Genomic DNA, 20,597 nt, shown 5'->3' with positions numbered 1-20,597 from the left:
TCAAACCGGCGTGCAAGTTGGGGAGTACATATAGAGAGGTCTAAATGGGAATAGGTGTGAGATGTGTCCGAAAGAAAAGTAGGGGCGCCAGTATTGAGGCAGACAAGATTGAGCTGGTTGAAAAGGTCTGCTAACAAGGAGCCCCTTGGGCAGGATGCTGGAGAGCCCCAAAGGGGATGGTGGGCATTGAAGTCTCCAGTTAACAAAAATGGTGCAGGTAGCTGAGCAGTAAGTTGCATCATGTCTGCCCTGGTAACGGCAGATGACGATGGAGTGTAAACGGTACAAAAGGAAAACGTAAAAGTGGGGAGAGTAATGCGGATGGCAACTGCCTGCAGGCCGGTGTGCAACGTGATGGGATCGTAGTAAATATCATCCCGGACCAGCAACATAACCCCTCCATGAGCTGGGACACCTACCACAGGGGGTAGGTCAAAACGCACAGAGGTGTAGTGTGCCAAGGCAATTTGATCGCATGGGCGTAGCTTCGTTTCCTGGAGGGCTACGACGAGCAGACGGTGCAAGCGGAGCAGCAACTTCAAGTCCTCTCGGTTGGAGCAAATGCTGCTAATATTCCAGTGAATAAGTGCCATCGTAAGAAAAGGAAGATGAAAAAAGGGGTCACCTCGAAGGCCGCTGAGGGCATGGCTTCGAGCGAGCACCGCCGCTGCTATCAGTAGGCGGACAGTCACCGTCCATTGGGTCCATAGGTTCACCGGCCATCTCGGGGGGATGGCCGGGAGGGGGAGCTTCCTCCGCCGGTGAACGGCCAGATGTACGGCTACCAGCGGTGCGGCCAGGCGAAACGGATGACGGCCTGGGGCGGCAACCGCTGGGTGGCGCAGGAGAAGAAATGCGCCGTGGCGGAGAAGGAGAACTGTGCTTCCTATGAGCCTTCTTGGAAGGACGTTTGGTGGAAGTACCGGTCGAAGGCTGGGAGGTCGAGGAACGTAGGAAGTCTGCACGGGATGGTTCCTTCTTGAAGGCCCGTGCATCTGACTTCGGGGTCTTCGTCTTAGCAGAAGCTGATGAAGGGGCTGGTGTCTGTGGGGTGATGGGAGGAAGAGGAGACATCGACCGCGCGATCTTAGCACTGGCCGAACGGACGACCGTGGTGCTGAAGGTCAGATCGCATGTCTGGGTTGCTACCTCCCTGGTAGTCCGAGGAGAGGCGAGGACAGTACTGTATTTCCCCGCTGGGAGCAGCGCGGGCTTCCTACTAGCCAATAGCTTGCGAGCAGCCGAGGTGGACACTTTCTCTTTGACCCGAATTTCTTGGATACAGCGTTCTTCCTTATAGACAGGACAGTCGCGGGAGGATGCGGCATGGTCACCCTGACAGTTCACACAACGAGGAGACGGAGGTGGACAGTCACCCTTATGGGCATCCCTGCCACAAGTGACACATTTAGCCGCACTGGAACAAGACTGTCGAGTGTGATTGAAACGCTGACACTGGTAGCAGCGCGTAGGTGTCGGGACATAGGGGTGAACAGAAATAACCTCGTAGCCCGCCTTGATGCGCGATGGCAGCTTAACACTATCGAAGGTCAAGAAAAGTGTCCGGGTCGGTACAAGGTCATTGTTGACCTTTTTCATGACCCTATGGACAGCCGTCACGCCCTGCTCAGCGAGGAAAGATTGAATCTCCTCGTCAGTCAATCCGTCGAGGGAGCTAGTATAGACTACACCACGAGACGAATTCAAAGTTCGGTGGGCCTCCACCCGGACAGGGAACGTGTACAGGAGTGTGGCCCGAAGCAGTTTTTGTGCCTGAAAGACACTCTCAGTTTCTAGTAATAAGGTACCGTTATGCAACCTGGTACAAGATTTGACAGATCCGGCTATGGCATCTACGCCCTTCTGGATAACGAAAGGGTTGACAGAGGAAAAATCCTTTCCGTCCTCAGATCGAGAAACGACGAGGAACTGTGGGGCAGGCGGTAGTACTTTTGTCACTGGTGGCTGGTCACGTTTCCGTTTTTGGGCAGAAGTCAAAAGCGATGGAGTAGAATCCATTGCGGAGGAATCCCCCATGATTGCCAGCGTCTCCGATGGCGCGCTCCTTCCTTGTGGGGACCCTCTCAGAGGGCACTCCCGCCTTAGGTGAATGTTTACACCTCAGGTCACACCTCCCGAGAAACAGACGGAGGGACCAATCGGCATGGTCAGAAGGTATCAGCTCAGGCAATCACCCCTCCCCGGGCCTGGCCTTTACCAGGGGGTACGCGCGTGCCTTACATGTCTACCCAGGGCGGGGACTTACACGTTACCCCGTCACCGGCTACGCGTGCGAACACGTGGGTTGGCCTTCAGGCACGCACAGGGAGGAAGGAAGAAGAGGAAAAAGAAGAGAGAGAGGGAGAAAGAGGACAGACTGTCTCAAACGCCGAGGCGGAGACCAGAGAAGGCAAGGAGAAGAAGGCAATGAGAAAGCAAGGAGAAGAAGGCAATGAGAAGGCAAGGAGAAGAAGGCAATGAGAAGGCAAGGAGAAGAAGACAATGAGAAGGCAAGGAGAAGAAGACAATGAGAAGGCAAGGAGAAGTCAAGGGAAAGAGTAAGGAAGACAGTGAGGTGGAGAAGAGCAAAGAAAGGAACCAACAAAAGGAAGGAAGAAACGAGAAGCGAAAAACCAAAAAGACCACAATTATAGGTCCTGGAACCGTCCGTCTCCGGACGCAGGCGCGAACTACCCCTGTGAGGGGGATGGACTCCTTTTAGTCGCCTCTTACGACAGGCAGGAATACCTCGGGCCTATTCTAATCCCCGGACCCGCAGGGGGGACATGAGGAAGAATGAAGTGTCCATCCATGAATTTATGTAGGTACCTCTCCATGGAGTTAGGCATGTTAGTAGTTAATGAAATTCATCATAAATAATCCATCACAATTTAAGAAGACCATTGAGGTCCATACCTACAACAGAGGGAAAGATGACCTTTATTAACTATTATTAAAGCTTTCAGTGGCCATTTCAATGTGCAGCAACAAGAATTTTTGATCATTTGCTCATTAACTTAAAACATTTGACAGCAGAAAAGCAAATTTTAAATCTAGCCTAAAATAATTTCTCCTGGACAATTCTTTCTATTCCATAGATGAGTTTCTATTTAAAAACTGGTAGTACAAGTAGGAATAAAAAATTGTGTGTTCATTAATGTTAACATCAATTGTGTATACATATCCTGCAAATTGACTCATTCCACATCACTTCGATAAAATAATCATTCAAATGAACAATGGAACACACAACTATAAAAGAACAATTTATTTCAAATAAAGAAAAGTGAATGATAACAAAAATTACAGCATCATGAATGAGTCTTGCATGGAGAATTCTGAATGAGTCTTGCATGGAGAATTCTTCTCTGACATTTTATCCAAAAAATTAAAATATAATTTCCAGGCATGGTTGCTGATTTAAGCAACAAAGTGTTATTGACTAACTTCTGATGCATAATCCTTACTTAACCCCAGGCTATCAATTATTTATTCACTACACAATCAATCAATTTTTATCCCCCCCCCCCCCCCAAATCCTCTCTCTGCTGCTTTCATGCTGTGACAAAGAATTACTGAGGATACTGTCTGTGGTAAAAGGCAGAAGAAATCTTAAAAGAAGTCATACAATAATGACTTTGATAAATTGTCATTTAAGACTAGAACAAATTTTACTCACTTGAATATTTGTGACTGAGTCTTGAAATATATAGTAGTTAAGAGAAAACTGAGGAAACAATTTCTATACTGTAGTCACAGAATACGGAATATACCTCAATTGCAGTCAACTCAAATGTTCTGCAAAGAGACTAACTACATAGTTGTGAGGATAAAATGAATATCGGCAGAAAGCAAGTTGTGGGGGAAAAATTATGACAAACCTGATACTCTCTCCATTGTTTAGTTGTATTTATCTATTCATTTGCAGAATTTGAATAAAGAGCAAAAACTGGTAAATCACTAAGCACAATAAGTTAATGCGAGATTGGTCACTTTGTGAGAAACAGTGTTCTTCCTCAATCAGTTAGCACATGCTCTGTCACATTAGTCTAATTGATACTGGCAAATAAACTACAAGAAATAATATTGTCTCTTGAAACGACGAGGTGCGCAAAGAGCAAAGTCCAAATGGTGGCAAATTACATTAGATTTTTACTGGTATTTATACTTAATAAGAACTAATCATTTACTGTTGAGGCCCTTTCACTCAGAATGACATGTTCTTGAATGAAATAATCACAAAAACCAGAAGTGACATAAGCGAATCTTAAGAAGTTACTCTAAATTCAAAACTATAATGCTCAATGTGGCTAGGTATGCATTCATAGTCATGAACTCTTATTAAAACTACCATAAACTCTTATTAGAGCTACCGTACCAAGCACTGCTTGTAATTAACATGAAAACAATGGTCGAAACTTAGCAAGGTGGACTAACTCAACTTGCTATTATACCACCCCTAACAAATACATTTCTCTATCTTTTTGTTTCGCATACTCGAAACAGATGCCTCGCATACTTGAGATATTCTAATTATTTTTACAGTTTTTCTTTCCTACCATTTGTCATTTGCGGTCTAATTTACAGGTACAGATATTTTCTTTAAGGAAATATTTGAAATTCAATTAAGGAAAACTATGTGAACTTAAAAATCCAACCTCTCTAATAACTAGTTGTTTTAAGATTGATGTACTTTACTCAAAACCCCTAATTTCCTTCTCTCTAAAGAACGTATTATCTTCTCTGAAACTTCTATAATTTAAGAAAGGTCTTTTTTTCCAAGTACTGTTTTTGTAACACTTCCAGGACATTTGAATCTTAAAACTGAGTTTTCTTATAATTTCAAGGGCCTTGTCTTAGAATCCTAAATTTTTAGAATCCATAAAGTATACCTTTGCTGCAAGAAAATATTATTTAAAATCTTATTAAAATTACTCGACAGTTGACGCTTTATGCATTGGAGCTGGTTTCCTCCAACCAGAGCACCCAACATCATGTCCGAACCATTTGCTGTTGCCTAACTGCCACAATAGTTGGTCAGTTCACTTACGAGGTCGTTGCAACGGAATGCCATGCTCAGGGCCCCGGGTTCAATTAACGTCTGAGCCGGAGATTTTCTCCGCTCAGGGATGGGGTGTTGTGTTGTGTTGTGTTGTCTTCATCATCATCATCATCATCATCATCATCATCATCTCATTCCCATCAAAGCACAAGTCGCCGAAGTGATGTCAATTAAAAAGACTCGCACCAGGTGACCAGTCTACCCATCAGGCAGCTCTAGCAACATGAAATTTCATTTCATACCACACCACAAACAACACATACTCATCATGATGTTAATGAAATACCCATATTTCATACACAGCACTAACTAAACACTTCTGGATACTTCCGCAGAAAATGTGATTCAGCATCACATATGTACTTATCATAATCACATAGATCAGCTTACATTATATACGCTTCCCACAACACTGCATGAAAACTGACTTTTTGAAGGCTGCAATTCATCACTGCAACTGGGTGATCACAGTCAAACTTACAACTTCTTTGCTATGCCATTTTCAGCACTGTACTGACTTCTTTACATGCTCTTATCTTTCTATGTATCATTCTTTTTTTGCCTGGAATCTGCCACTGTCATTTCTAATCTGCTCATTGGTTGTGGTAACGTTCCAACTCCTGTAGCCAAACGTTTTCTGTTGTGTTTTTACTTGTGGAGATTAACTGTAATTGGCATGAACAGAGCAGTTGTGATTTTAGTTCTTCCACATTGACTGCTGCTTTCTTGAGCACATTATACATCATGAGGTTGTGGTTAGCTTAGGATATGAATTTAGATTCAAGGCTACAAACGACAGTGCATCTCTCATTTCCAACATACCTTGTGGCAGACACTTCCAAGACTGCTTCACATTACTCATTAACAGAGTTTGTGAAGTGACTTGCCGTGTTTATGTGTTACCTATAACCTAGCAGTAGCTGGTAGCTGATGTGGCAACACAGTAGTGGCTAGTGACAGGTGTCAAGTATCAAGTACTTTTAAACAGACTAGAGTGAAATATTTCACATTTTCCATAAAGGTTCCCTCAGATACAGACTTAAATAAAGCCTAATTAGAGCCTTAACTGAATAATGTTCATACAGTCTGTCAGTGTCAAGCTCTTGTAGAGACAGCAAGTGCACATTCAGGAGTCAGTCTGCATTAACTATTGATACCCACACATTTATCCAAGTCACACTGCTTGAAGGTTCAGCGCACGACTGATCATTTTGTGATGGTTGTGGATCTCATTACTTGCAAGCCCATCATCATCAGTGTGACAAGTTACAATAAATGTGATTCAATTGTAAATTAGCTTTGTTGGCTTTTACTGTAATTCTTTACAAATTGTTTATGCACCTAGCAGCCACTGAATGGACAGTAATGAGGCAACCATGTGTCAGTAATGTTACAAGGTTTGTTGGACACAGTTAGATGGAAGCAAGTGACTCACGTGTAATTGGTAGGTGCTGCCATCCACCGTGCGAACAGCCTTTCCGCCCAGTCAGTGACATTACGTGCCTCAAGGCGGAGCGCCCTGGAGAGTACACGTGCCCTCAGTTGTTTCGTGGGCAGGCTGTCAGTGGGCTGAGGGTCCAGATGCAGCCGCTCGAGTAATGGCATCAGAACGCTCAGCATATACCTCTGCAAGTGAATCAACTAGTGAAAATACTGGCACATTCATAAACTTACGATCACTTTTTACAAAATATCATAGCACATTTTTTTCTAATATGAAAGTCATATTTAAAGGCATTGTAAGTACAAGAGTTTTGTGCAATTAGCTACCTTTAAATAAAAACAGTTATAATGTACGTTTACAAACTTTTTGTCATATCACAGTAGTGAAACAGTAGTGTGTGTGTGTGTGTGTGTGTGTGTGTGTGTGTGTGTGTGTGTGTGTGTGTGTGTGTGTGTCAGTAGAAATTTGTGTGCCTATAAAAAGATCTATGCGTGAACATCCAACTTCCACTGTATATGTTAACAAACCATCTTGCAGAGAAGATAAATTCTGGCCTTAAAATAAAATCACTAATCACATCTGAGGATTCTGACTAGTTGCTCATCAACCAGTCTGCTGCAGCAATAGAGGACAGCAAAGAACTGCTGAAGTTTTAAATTTTGCACTTGCTGAAGTTTTAAATTTTGCATTTAATAAATCATTCATTCTGGAGGATCGTAAAATTGTACTGTGGTTCGACCGATGCACAGACTCCCTTATTTAGGGCACAGTAAGGGACATCGCTGGCATATAGAAGTAACTGGAAGAGTTGAAAACAAACGCATCACCAGATGTAAAACTAGTTTGGTTTTAAAGAGAGTACTCTACATCATTGGCCCCTTACTTAGCTTTGCATTCATCATGAATCTTTCACCCCGTGCCAAGTCCCAAATGACTGCAAAAAAGTGCAGGTGACTCCTGTGTGGTGACCAGGCAAAACTACTTTCATCCAGCTACAACTGTGGGTTCTTTCATTGCCATGGGAGAAACCTTATCACATTAGAACCCATGAAATAATAGTTCACTTCATTACATTAATGAATAAAAGATTTACAACTTTCACATAGATCTACTGTACAGGGTTGCTTGATATGTTACAACCGCTACTGACTATTAAAACATCACCTGGTGCACAGATTAACAAACTGTTCTCTTGCAGTACAATGTTCCACATTTAAATGAACAAGTCCACCAGAAACTTTAACTATCTTGGGGGTCCTAGATGATGACACTGACTGCTGTAGCTGAGTTCTCGCATGCTCGACACTATACCGGCCTCAGCACGAGGCCGTTGCTATACTGAGAAGGAAGGCATAATATTTAAGAGCGCTTCTCATACATTGTTGCAGGTTGCAGCAAGCTCTCGCTAATGTATGTGGTATCTACTTGTGTTGCCGATTCTGCTATAGCAATGCAAGCTCTTTACGATACCACATCCTGCAAGTAAGAAGGGCGAAAGAGCGAAAGAGTGGGCCCGCAGAATTGTGGACCAATATCCTTAACATCGATTTGCTGCAGAATTCTCGGACATATTCTGTGTTCGAATATAACAAATTTCCTTGCACAATGTAGGAAAAGATAGATTGCTACTTACAGTAAAGAAGACATGTTACGTTGCAGACAGGCACAATTAAAAAGAGACTTACTCAGAGCTTTCTGCAACAGTCTACATTTGCAGAAGAGAAACATACACCATTCATACACACAAGCAAGCACACCTCATGCACACACAATTGCTAACTCTGGCAGCTCGGGCCCAAATGCATTATAGCCCGAGCTGATGGAGTTGTCTATCACATGTGCATGAGGTGTGCTTGCTTGTGTGTATGAATGGTGTATGTTTCTCTTTTGCCAATGAAGGCTGTGGCTGAAAGCTTTGTATAAGTGTCTTAATTGTGCCCATCTACAATTTAACGTGTCTTCTTTACAGTAAGTAGCAATCTACCTTTTCCTACATGGTTCATATTCCTACTTGTAGTTACCATTGCTTGATAAATTTAATTATGACAGAACAGCTTCTATCCACAAACCAGCGTGGATTTAGAAAGCATCACACGTGCAAAACTGTTTGCCCTTTTCTTACATGACTTCCTGTGAACAATGGATGAAAGGCAACAGGCAGATTTCATATATCCAGACTTCCGTAAAGTGTTTGACACCATAGCTCACCGCAGATTGTTAATGACGGTATGAGCATATAGAACTGGCTCCCAGATATGTGAGTGGCTTGAAGACTTCTTAAGTAATAGAGCCCAGTATGTTTTCATTGACGGTGACTGTTCATCATAGGCAAGGGTGTCATCAGGAGTGCCCCAGGGAAGTGTGACCCTTTATACATATAAATGATCTGATGGAAAGGGTGGGCAGCAATCTGCAGCTGTTTGCTGATGGTGCTATAGTGTACAGGACAGTGTCATCATTGACTGAATGTAAGAGATTGCAGGATAGCTTCGACAACTAGTTGGTTCGATGAGAGGCAGCTCGCCCTGAATGTAGCAAAATGAAGGTTAATGCAGATGAGTAGGAAAACCATAATATTCTAAAAAAAGCATTAGTAGTGTGCTGCTTGAGACAATTGGGATGAGTTTTAATGTTGCAGAGCAATATGAAATGAAATGAACATGTGAGGACAGTAGTACAGAAGATGAATGGTTGACTTTGGTTTATCAGGAGAATTTTAGGAAAGTATCATTCGTCTATAAATGATAGAAGGAGATAGCATATAGAACACCAATGTCAGCCATACTTGAATATTGATCAAGCATGTGAGGTCCCCACCAAGTCGAATAAAAATTGCAATGAAATCAGCAGAAGAAATCACTCACATGTTCCAAAGTGCCACCAGCAGTCCAGCTATAACAATGACTTTGGGTACAGAGTTAGAAAGAATAGTGTAAGCCACTCATTTCTTTACTCAGGACTAAGCAATGCTCGAGGTGGTGTAACGTGTGATGCCACTGGATGGCTGGAAGCAAGTGACTTCGAGTGACAAATCATGCTATACTGTATGGTAATGCGATAGAAGGATTTGGGAAATTCCTGAAAAATGTTACCTCCCTTCATGTGTAGTGACAACAGTGATGTACGAGGGAGGTGGCATTATGGTATGGGGGTCTTTCACACGCTTAGTTTGTGGTTTATTTATTGCTCTTAAAAGAACACTAAATGTGGAATGATAAGAACACATTTTATAGCAATGAATGCTGAATAGAGTATGGAAGCAGTTTGGAGATGACAACTGTTTCTATCGGCATGGCAATGCAGTTTCTCGTAAAGAAGCATCTGTTTGGTTTGTGGATAATATAAGATTCCTGAAATGTACTGCCCTGTCCAGAGTACCTATCTGAACCCAGTGTAACACGTGCAGGATGAGTTAGAATGTTGACTTCACCTAAGACCCAAGTGTCGAACATCACTATCTTCTCTGGTTTTGGCTCTTGAAGAAGAACAGGCTGCCATTCCCCCACAGCCATTCACACATCTCACTGGAAATGCCTCTTGCAGGGTTCAAGCTGTCATAAAGGGGAAGGCTGGACACATCCCATATTAATGTCCACTAACAGGTGTTCAGATAACTTTGATCATATAGTGTCAACAGGAAAAAGTGAAGTATGTGCATAAGCAGAGCTTGTTTGCTTATCTTCACTTTTATTGATGAGTGTTACTACAGCATATTGAAGTCAAGCAATGGAAAGTTCAGGATAGAATAACAACAATATGGAAAGGAAAGACTGCTACTCACCACATAGAGAGGATGTTCAGTTGCAGTGAGCACAATGGGAAAGACTGGTAAAAAATTTAAGCTTTCAAAATATTTCTTCCAAAGTAAGCACAACACTCTCTCCTTCTCTCTCTCTCTTACCCTGAATAATGTATTGCAGAACAAATTTTGTATATGGTGGGATTTTAAATTAAATTCTCATTCTGAGTAGCTATTCCAAGTGAATGGAAAGCAATGCTGATTTCACACAATCACATCAGTAACCACCCTGAGCTATAATTAATCTTCATCTGCAGTACACTGTTTTGAAATTTTCTGGCAGATTAAATGTGTGCGTGCTGAACTGGGACAGGAACCTGGAAGCTTGTCTTTCACAGTCAACGCTCTTACTGACCATCTGGGCACTAATTATGACCAGCAGTTGCAACTTCAATTCCTTCTGTACCTCTGCTACTTTTAGCAGTCCCGGTCAGGTACACAGATTTAATTACACTGACCTACTGTGTGGGTCATTGCAAGTAGAGCCTGTTGCCATCCCCCCCCCCCCCCCCCTCTGCCGCCAAGACCCTATGCTACATCAAAGTGGAGGTTATTTTCCAGATAGTCACTCCACTTTTTTTAAGAGTAATCATCCCCCTAACTGGTTTGATGTGGCAAATCACAAATTTCTCCCTCGTGACTAACTCTTCATCTCAAGGTAGCACTTGCACTCATGTCCTCAACTATTTGTTGGATACGTCCTCAGCTTTGTGTTGGACACAAGGAATTGTTTTCAGTCAAGAGTTGGCATGATCTGCTACTCCATATAAGTGGTGTGTGTGGGGGGTGGGGGGAGGGAAGGAGTGGGGAGAGGGGGGGAAGGGAGGAGGGAGGGAGAGAGACAGAGAGAGAGTACCATGGTTGTCCCTGACCATGCTTTTGGTCCTTTTTTCACAAAAAGAGAAATATCGAGGCTTCAGGCATCAGGAATGGAATTCCTTGGATCTATCATCCAAAAGACTAAGATGAATAAGCTACAGAATGTGGATGTGAGGAAGAATGCTGGAATCAAGAAATCCATTTTAGAGTTAATCAGCACATCCAGGCTACAATGATACCGGAACTTAATGAGGTTCAGAATAAAAGAACAGCCCAAAGTAATACAGAAAGAGAGGAGGAAGGAAAATTCCCAGTACAGAGACCCAGAAGCCATCACTTGGATAAGATTGAGGAAGACCTCATTGCCAGAGGAAGGACTATGGGCGGTATTGGCTCTGATAGGTTCTACATGGACAAAAGAAGTGGAAAAGCCTCATTAACAGTACCTGGGAAACTAAAATTTTACAATGATGATGACACAGTTAACTTTGTATTTTACATCGCTTGTAATATGACTGACCTTGAGCGGCACATAGGTGGGCGTGAGGCTGAGCCCAGCCTCGAGGTGCAGTGTGCCGTCCAGGAAAGCCTGCCACGGCACAAGACTGACTTCGGCGCGGCTGTCGCGCAGGTAGCGTGTCAGGTTGAGTGCGATGCCGTAGGGAAGGGCGCCAGCCCGGGCCAATGACAGCGAGTCCGAGATGAGCTGTGCGCGTGTCGACGTCGGCAGCTGCAGCGGAGCTGTCGCCAGCTGCCGCACCAGCAGTTCCCAGTTGGTCGTGTCGTAGTTCACCCGGTAGTAGCCTGTGGAAAAATGCCATCCGTGTAAGTGTGGGCAACAGTGCCAATGCCGACAGAGCTCCCGGCCTCCGAATGTACCGTACCCTGTGAGAGACGCAGAAAAATATCCTAGGATGCAAGGGCTTCACCAGTTCCACAGGCGAAGAGGGAGGGGGGTATCTGGGATGCCCAAGGCTGATCACTAACATATAAACACAGCCAACAGATCTGTTTTACATGAATGACAGGCTTCTAAAATCTTGTGGCTCACTTGCTTAATTTGACCCTCCTTTAAAATGAATCTAAATCAGAACACCTTCAGGAATTTTGTGAATGCTAAAGCTTGAAAGCAGCACAGAGTAGCTTCATTTGACTCTTCTTTAAAATGAATGGAAATCGGAATACCTTCAAGGATTTTGCAAATGCTAAAGCTTGAAAAGTAGCACAGACTAGGCAGGAAGGTAACTTGGTGATATATTATGACACCTATGTAAAGCATTTTTATGCAGCACTGAGCAGCTACAGTGGGTTGAGTTTTGCAATTTTATTTTCCCCCCTAACTTTGATTAGCCCAATAATTCTGCAGGATACACCATTACTTGACTCATACACAGCCTACAACTTCACTTTTTTAAATGTAGAACATAAAAATTGTTGGTCAGATACATCAGAAATATTCATGAATAGTAATAAGATAAATGTTGTGTGACTAGAGCCTTCTGTCGGGTAGACCGTTCACCAGGTGCAAGTCTTTCGATTTGACGCCACTTCGGTGACTTGCGCATCAATGGGGATGAAATGATGATGATTAGGAAGCCGGGAATCAGACCCGAGCCCTTAGGATTGACATTCTGTTACACTGACCACTCAGCTACCAGGGGCGGACATGAATAGTAATAATCAGTTGAAAATAAATTACCAGTCATAGGACAGTAGTAACTACAAGACTTCTCAATGTGGATATGATAAAAGTAAATACTACATTCAGTAAGAGCTGCCAGTTTTAAAATATTAAATAGTACAAATAAAAATAGTACAAATGACAGTACATCTTTCAAAAGCGCACATATTCTTCAGAGCTGATGTTCCAAAAATTTAGCTATTTACTGGATCGTGCTTTCCTGAACTCTTTGAAGTAGAGTGCATCTGCAATCACAGTAGCAGCATGGAAGTATGCTATCAGTTAATCCACTTTCATCGGCCGAGTAGAACAAACGTGCCGCATCAACTGCACCCATAGGGAGAAATCCAGGGGAATGCAAAAGCCATAGAGCAAAACCTTCATCATTTATCCATTTCCTGGGAATGGCTCTGCTTAAATAATGTCTCTCATTTTTTCCATAGTGTGTAGTCACACCATCATGCTGGAACCATAAACTTTGAAGAATGTGAAGCGAAATAATTTCGAGTGCTCCAGACAAACTATCTGTGAGACATGTAATGACACAAGGGCAATCCCAAAAGAAATACCTCCAAAGCACTGGGGACACAGGGAAACTATTTGTGTAGATGTTGGCCATGCTCCTGTGACTGGTGCTTATTCCACTCTCAACTAAGAATGCAAGCACTTTACTTTGAAGCTCATTCTCAACTTCACAGCCATTCAAAATGTTGAACGCTCCACCAAGTGCAAAGTTTGCTATTACTCGATTTTTTAACTGGTTGAAATTCATCACCAACTGATAGAAGTGTATGGATGTCAAAAACTTTTGCACGAAGTGTAGAGAGTTCACCTCTGGATATACAGAAATCCATGACAAAGAAAGGAGCAGTATGCCATCAATTTCTGACAAGATAGTCCCAAAGGTTGAAGAAATCGTGCATAAAGATCAGATCATTCTGGGTGCTCTCTGCAGTTTAGTGTCTGAGATTTCACAGTCACAGGATTTTAATGGAAGTTGCAATGTCGGAAGGTGTGTGCAAAATGGGTACTACCAAGTATGCTGACGGAAGACCACAAACAGCGAGTTGATTCTTCCCGCAGCTTTCTGCATCAGTATACAGGTGAAAAAATTCTCGGACTTGATTGTCACTTGAGATGAAATCTCAGCATTCCACTTTATATTTGAGACGAAACAACACTCATGCAAATGGCAGCATCCCTCTTCGAAAATCCAAACAAACAGTCTGCCATTAAAGGCGTGGCAACTGTGTTTTGTAACCAGAAGTGTATGAACAATTGTTGATAAACTTTCTGCCAGATGAGAGAACTATAAACACTGGCAGTTACTATGAAACACTGGAAAAACTAAGAAGGGCAATTCAGAACTGGAGAAAAAGGATGCTGAACGAGGATGGAAGAATCCGCAACAATGCCCGCCCCATCATCACCCATCAAAACGTCAGTGTCCTGCAAAACTTTGGTTGGAATACCAAACACTCACCATACAGACCAGGCTTGCACAAAGTGACTACCATCTGTTCCCTAAGTTGAAGAAACAAGGGTCTGGACAGTGGTTCCACTCCAATTACAAGGTTCAGCACTTTCTGTAGGACATGGTGGTGAGCTGGTATGCCGTGGGCATTGCAGAACTGCCACAGTGTCTACTAAAATGCATCAACCAAAATGGCGATTATGTAGAAAAATAAAGCATTCTTCAACATTTAACTGATGTAGATACTACAGAAAATAAAAGGTTGTTTGTATGCCTAATCATATAAGAGGCCTTACATTTGGGATTATCATCATACCTTACCAGTTTTAATTTACATATTAAACACAGCCAACAGATCCGTTTTATATGAGTGACAGGCTTCTAGCACTTTGGACTCACTTGTTTAGTTGGGCCCTCCTTTAAGTTGAATCAAATTTATTAAAACTTTCAAGGATTTTGCAAATACTGAAGCTCAAAAACTAGCACCGACCAGAGATATTGCTTCCGGGAATATAATATACTGAATGGTTATGTGATTAAGCATTCCCTATTTAACATGTTACAACACAGAAACAAATTACCATACCAGTACCGAACTTGGTGGCATTCATGTCCAGAGGTTGCGGTGCACGATTTCCATGCATCACAGAGCCACCGTCCAGTTCCAACTATGGCCACCAGGTGCCACAATCAGTCATCATGATTCAGTCTCACACACCTGACCAGTCGCAGTGCACTTGTTGACGTGTAAACATGAGCTTGGAAAAAGGAGGAGGACATTACAGGTGAAGTTCAGTTATCAAAACAACAAAAATGCTGCAGCTGCACTTCGGGCTGAAAGGATTATGGACAAGTCCTCTTCCTCCACTTGCTGTGTGGTGCATGATGAAGTTCGAATCAACTGGAGAACTGGGGGTCGCTCTGGGAATAGGCCGACAACCAGTTGCACCACGAGTGGTTGATGAAATCACTGTTGTTATAGCAGACAACGTTGTGCACAATTCCTGATCATCAGGCAATGCGAATACTGTGTCACGAGAATTGAACATCGCACTATCCACTACATGGAAGGTGCTTTGAAGCATTCTTAAATGAAAAGTCTCCATGACTTTGATAAGTGTTTACAGGAAAAAAAGTTCTTAGACTACTATGACATTAAAAGGGAAACACTCACTCTTCGAAAGCTTTACAGTTGGGTGAAGGAGGACACAAACATTAATGCCACAGGGAAACCAAACCATGTCATGGAAAATTTTGAAGGGTAAAGTGTTTCATTTTTAAAAAAATGCAAAAACAGACAAACATTTCTGGTTGAGAGGGAGGACACTGTAGCATGTCGTGCAAGATTTTTTAGAATTTGGAGAGAAAATGAGAAAGGTGTGACGAAACACGTCATGTTTACTGATGAAACATGGGTGCATACACACTATACTGTCAATAATGTTGGCAGCATAGTGACATACTAGAAGCATGGAAAAATGAAAGTTCTGGACAAAGGGTATTAGTGGTTCATGCGGCAAGAGAAATGTGGTTCACTGAGGGTGCAGACCTCATCTATGATTTGAGATCAACATTGGAAGATAACCACAATGAAATGAACAGTGAAAATCATATAAAATGGTTGCAAGAGCACCTAATACGAAATATTTAAGCTGGAAATACTGTGGTATTAGACAATGTTAACGAAAATAAAGTGCTTAACACATCTTGCCTTCCACCTTACAACAGTGATCTGACCCCCATCAAACTTATCTCGAATTTAATGAAACAGAAAGTTTCATCAAAAAATGTCAGTAGCAAACATGACTAGATGAAGGTGAGTGATGAAGTGAAAACTATTATGGATGAATACTGGCACAGTGACACTCTGATGGACAAAGCTATTCAGAGCATCATTATTCAACTTCAACCACACATGACAGTGAAATTTCATCACACGGTTCTGAGGATATATCAGAAGAGGCAGATTCAGACTCGACAGACACCTGCTTTGGACACCAGCAACAGCTCTACCATGTCAGTTGATGGGGCAGTGTTGTGCGCAAATAGCTAGGTGTTCAGCCCTTCCATATGGATAAAAAAAAAAAAAGTTACAGCACTTGACAAAATTTGAACCCACAACCTCTTGTACAACAAGCAGTCCTGCTGCCTATAGCACTACTTCAGCTGACAGTGCCTGCTCTCTATTTCAATGATATAGATTATTGCATGAAATTCCAAAACTTCTTTTGCTTCCATCCGTAACTTGCAAATGAGGGCTCACTATAGTGAATTGTTGCAGGATGTGATACCTGAAAGCCTATCCTACACCACCACATACATGGTTTCAAAAGTCAGTCCCCCATAGTGGGGACCTCTCATTGTCAGTTATTATATTGTACACCAAAATTTCTATTTCATTTTGATTTCTTATGCTTTCCTGTAGAATGATGTATTAACAGTGAATGTATTTTTATCTGCTGCATGCCCAACTCAAGTTATTAGATAAAAAAAAGTTATTAGATTGTAACACAATAGGTCCCACCCCCCCTCCTCCCCGTTTTCCTGTAGAAAAATATATTAAAAGCGAATATACCATTGTCTCCTAAATGCATGCACAACTGCATTTTGCTCGACCATAAGACAACAGTTTTAAGTTATAATTGTTCACTTTGATTGTTTTTCTGCACAGGAAAGTGATATCAGGATGTATATCTCCTGCACATGTACCAAGTACAGTTCATTGAGCACTGATACTGCTCATGTGTCATCCGAAACAACCAATAGCAGCACACGTCGACTGTACACAGCACACCCAACTAAAATGGCAATTGTAAACTGAATGGGTGCAATGGCACTGGCTGCAGTAGGCCTTCAACAAGTTCTTCTGTTTACAAATGTTCAATGTGGCTACCTTTTGCAACGTGACAAATGTCCCATCTGTAATCAATTTCCTGCCAAATCCTATGAAGCAAATCTTTATGTGCGGTGATCACTGTTTGTGTTATCCATTGTTACAGCTCATCAATGTTACCCAGCAGCAGAGGAACAAACACACTGTCATTAATGTAACTCCATACACAGAAGCCCATTGGGGTTAAATCAGGTGATCGTGATGGCCAGGATATTGTTCCACCACATCTAATCCCAAGCTGGCACATTGCTACAGAGACATACAACAACTCCCGATGATAATGTGGTGGCGCATCACCTTGCTGGAAAATAAATTCTGTGCCCGTATCATGTTGTAATTGAGGTGATGGATAATGTTCAAGCATGCCAGTTACAGTGGACTCCACAAAAAAGGGAATACCGTAAATCTTGTTACAGCTTAGAGCAAAATAAATCTTTACCCTAGGCAAGCCCAGTGCATTTTTGGTTATTTGATGAGGTTGCTGCTTGTCTCATATCTGAACACTATGCTGATTCACTTTACTGTAGGTATGGAAGGTGGCTTCATCAGTAAACACAATTTTATTGATGAAATCATCTTACATATGTATTTTGTTAAACATTCTACACCAAACTCAACTCAATATTCTTCATCCCTTTCTCTTAAAGCTTACAACAGTTTCAACTTTCGGCATGTAGTGTGTTAATTTTTTTTTAATGAATGTGCATCATGTAACTGAGGTGGGACTCAAGTTCCAGCCCAGTATTCACCTAGTCAGATGTGGAAAACTGCCAAAAATCTACATCTGTACTGACAATCATACCAGCTCTCATCATTAATCTATTGGGCATTTATAGGGGGTGGGCGCACCTCCCCATTCCACAAGCAGCACTTTACTGTCCACGGCTATCTGTGCTTGTTATATGGCATTTTGCGTCGTGAAGCTAAGTACTAGACAGCCATTCTGTCCATTAGTATTTTTATAGTGAATATTTCTTTTTGTTCAAAATTTTACATAACTAAGGCCCACAGCATGTTTTATATGCTTGAAACAAGTGTGTGAAACTCCAAAATGATCCACGAGACATGTGTCTGCCGTCACTTCACCTGTCTGTTGGAGATTCAGCAGGAGCCACTTGGCCGTCCCCGGGGCTCCAGGAGGGAGAACTCCGAGAATGGTGGTCGACCGCTGGCCTTCGTCCACACCCAGCCAGATGCGAGGCTTCGTAGACACATTTCCTGACCTAACATCATCCTGTGTGGCGAAGCTTACCGGTATGTACCAGGCTTGCGAAGAAGAGTTTGTCACAGGACGGCCATCTGTGGTGAACCTGGTCTGTACAAAAAGAATAATTAATTACAATCATTTTAACCATATTTTCTCTACATATTACTGCATCAATGATGAGGCTCTCAGAGTAGTCACAAATTAAATTTTTGTAAATAAAGTGATTAAATTATCCTAAATAATGATAGGAAAATGTAATCATATCAGGTCAATGATTACCGCATATCATGCCAGTCAAAGATATGAAATCAATTCTGTGGAGAGAAAGTAAAAGACATCAGCTTAAATGGAGAATTCTAATAATGCGTGACGCATTAGCAAGAGGACGCGATTCTGTTCTGTGACCTACTCCAAGTGTTTTGATGAGTTACAACTCGCCTATCTCTTGTGTAATGTTTAAACCACCATAATGGTCCCACTTTCTCTCACAATATGGCAAATTTATCTTTATTTAACTTTGCAGGCAGGTGTCTTTCCTGTCGCCACACTTTTCAGTTAACCTAAGGAAGTGAAGTCACTGATGCCACCTGTATGTGAATCAATGAAACTTGTGTTCTGTGTGTTACCATATTTTAAATGTTTGTGTATCATGCTTTCTAAAGGCAAAGATTGGGTACCAGCTCAGTACTTATTGAAAGTGTGGAAAACTGTCCAAAGCCTACACACAGACTGGGCAGTATCATTAATATTCAATCACTCTGGCTCAACTCGAAGACTTCCAGATAGTGTGCTGCAGAGTGAGCTATAAAGGCAGGTCAGCTTATAACTCGCATCAAAGATGGGGAGGCAAGGATTTGTGGAGGGGGGCCATGACAGTGTAGCCATCAGTGATCACACAGCAATAAATACAGGGTAAACATTAATAAAACTGACAAACTGCTGGGATCGATTCCTGACTGGAAATGGAGGGGGGCGGGGGGTTACTATGAACATGGGTTCGGAAATGCGTTGTTGCCACGGTAGATGGCACCCTGACAAATGAAAGTTCCTCTGACCACATGCTGTGTGTTGCTTATATGTTGCAGGCCATGTGATTGACACAGCATACTGTAATGGGCAAAATGGTCCGTATTTGTGTTGGGAACAAGCCAAGATTGTATTTGTGTATGGCCAAGTGGATGGAAATGGTTGATAGGCAGCCAGCTGCAACAAAGCAAGTACCCTCACACACACTAATCACATCTCACATCATTTCAGCCCTTTTAGGGTGTTTGTATGATTATGGGTCCTTTTAGACAAACAAACACGCAAGGAGGCAGCGAACTGTTTGTGCATCAGGTTTGGAGGACCATTCAACAGGATATTTAGACAAACCTTCGTACAAGCTCCAGGCAAGTGGCCTGCCAAACTGGTACAAGTCAAGGTGTGATTGTGTGTGTCATGTGTGCACTGCATCCCATGGATGCCACTTTGAACATCTGTTGTGACGTGGTTGTGACGCAGCTCTGTACTGTGTTCCAGGACGAATTTTTATTGTTGCATGCACACCGTCCATTTCAGGACATATGTTCATTGGCCTTTATTCCTCCATTTCCAATAAGGAACCTGTCCCCGCAGTTTATCAGTTTTCTTAATTCTCACTCTGTATAATGGCAAGAAGTGTGTACAAATGTGATTTGAAACCACTGACACAGAATGTAAGAGGCAATCAAGAAGTTTCTGTGCAAAGGCTGTACTGTCCAGAATTACACTACTGGCCATTAAAATTGCTACACCAAGAAGAAATGCAGATGACAAACGGGTATTCATTGGACAAATATATTATACTAGAACTGACACGTGATTACATTTTCATGCAATTTGGGTGAATAGATCCTGAGAAATAAGCACCCAGAACAACCACCTATGGCCATAATAACGGCCTTGATATGCCTGGGCATTGAGTCAAACAGAGCTTGGATTGCGTGCACAGGTACAGCTGCCCAACACGATACCACAGTTCATCAAGAATAGTGACTGGCGTATTGTGACGAGCCAGTTGCTCGGCCACCATTGACCAGACGTTTTCATTTGGTGAGACATCTGGAGAATGTGCTGGCCAGGGCAGCTGTCAAACATTTTCTATATACAGAAAGGCCCATGCAGGACATGCAACATGCGGTCGTGCATAATCCTGCTTAAATGTAGGGTTTCGCATGGATCAAATTAAGGGTGGAGC

General features: G+C 42.4%; 1 protein-coding gene across 1 annotated transcript in view; it reads right to left on the bottom strand.

The window, feature by feature from the left end:
* Positions 1 to 20,597, bottom strand: part of LOC126109721 (aminopeptidase N-like) — a 222,875-nt gene that overhangs the window by 26,516 nt on the left and 175,762 nt on the right. The window contains exons 13-15 of the mRNA XM_049914775.1: positions 18,259 to 18,487; positions 11,645 to 11,928; positions 6,498 to 6,688 (exon numbers count right to left, since the gene is read on the bottom strand). Of these exons, the coding sequence (XP_049770732.1) occupies positions 6,498 to 6,688; positions 11,645 to 11,928; positions 18,259 to 18,487 (704 nt within the window). The remainder of the gene's footprint in view (positions 1 to 6,497; positions 6,689 to 11,644; positions 11,929 to 18,258; positions 18,488 to 20,597) is intronic.

This window comes from Schistocerca cancellata, chromosome 12 (genome assembly GCF_023864275.1).
Source record: "Schistocerca cancellata isolate TAMUIC-IGC-003103 chromosome 12, iqSchCanc2.1, whole genome shotgun sequence".
NCBI classification, from domain to species: domain Eukaryota; kingdom Metazoa; phylum Arthropoda; class Insecta; order Orthoptera; family Acrididae; genus Schistocerca; species Schistocerca cancellata.
This window is presented reverse-complemented; position numbering and strand designations above follow the sequence as displayed.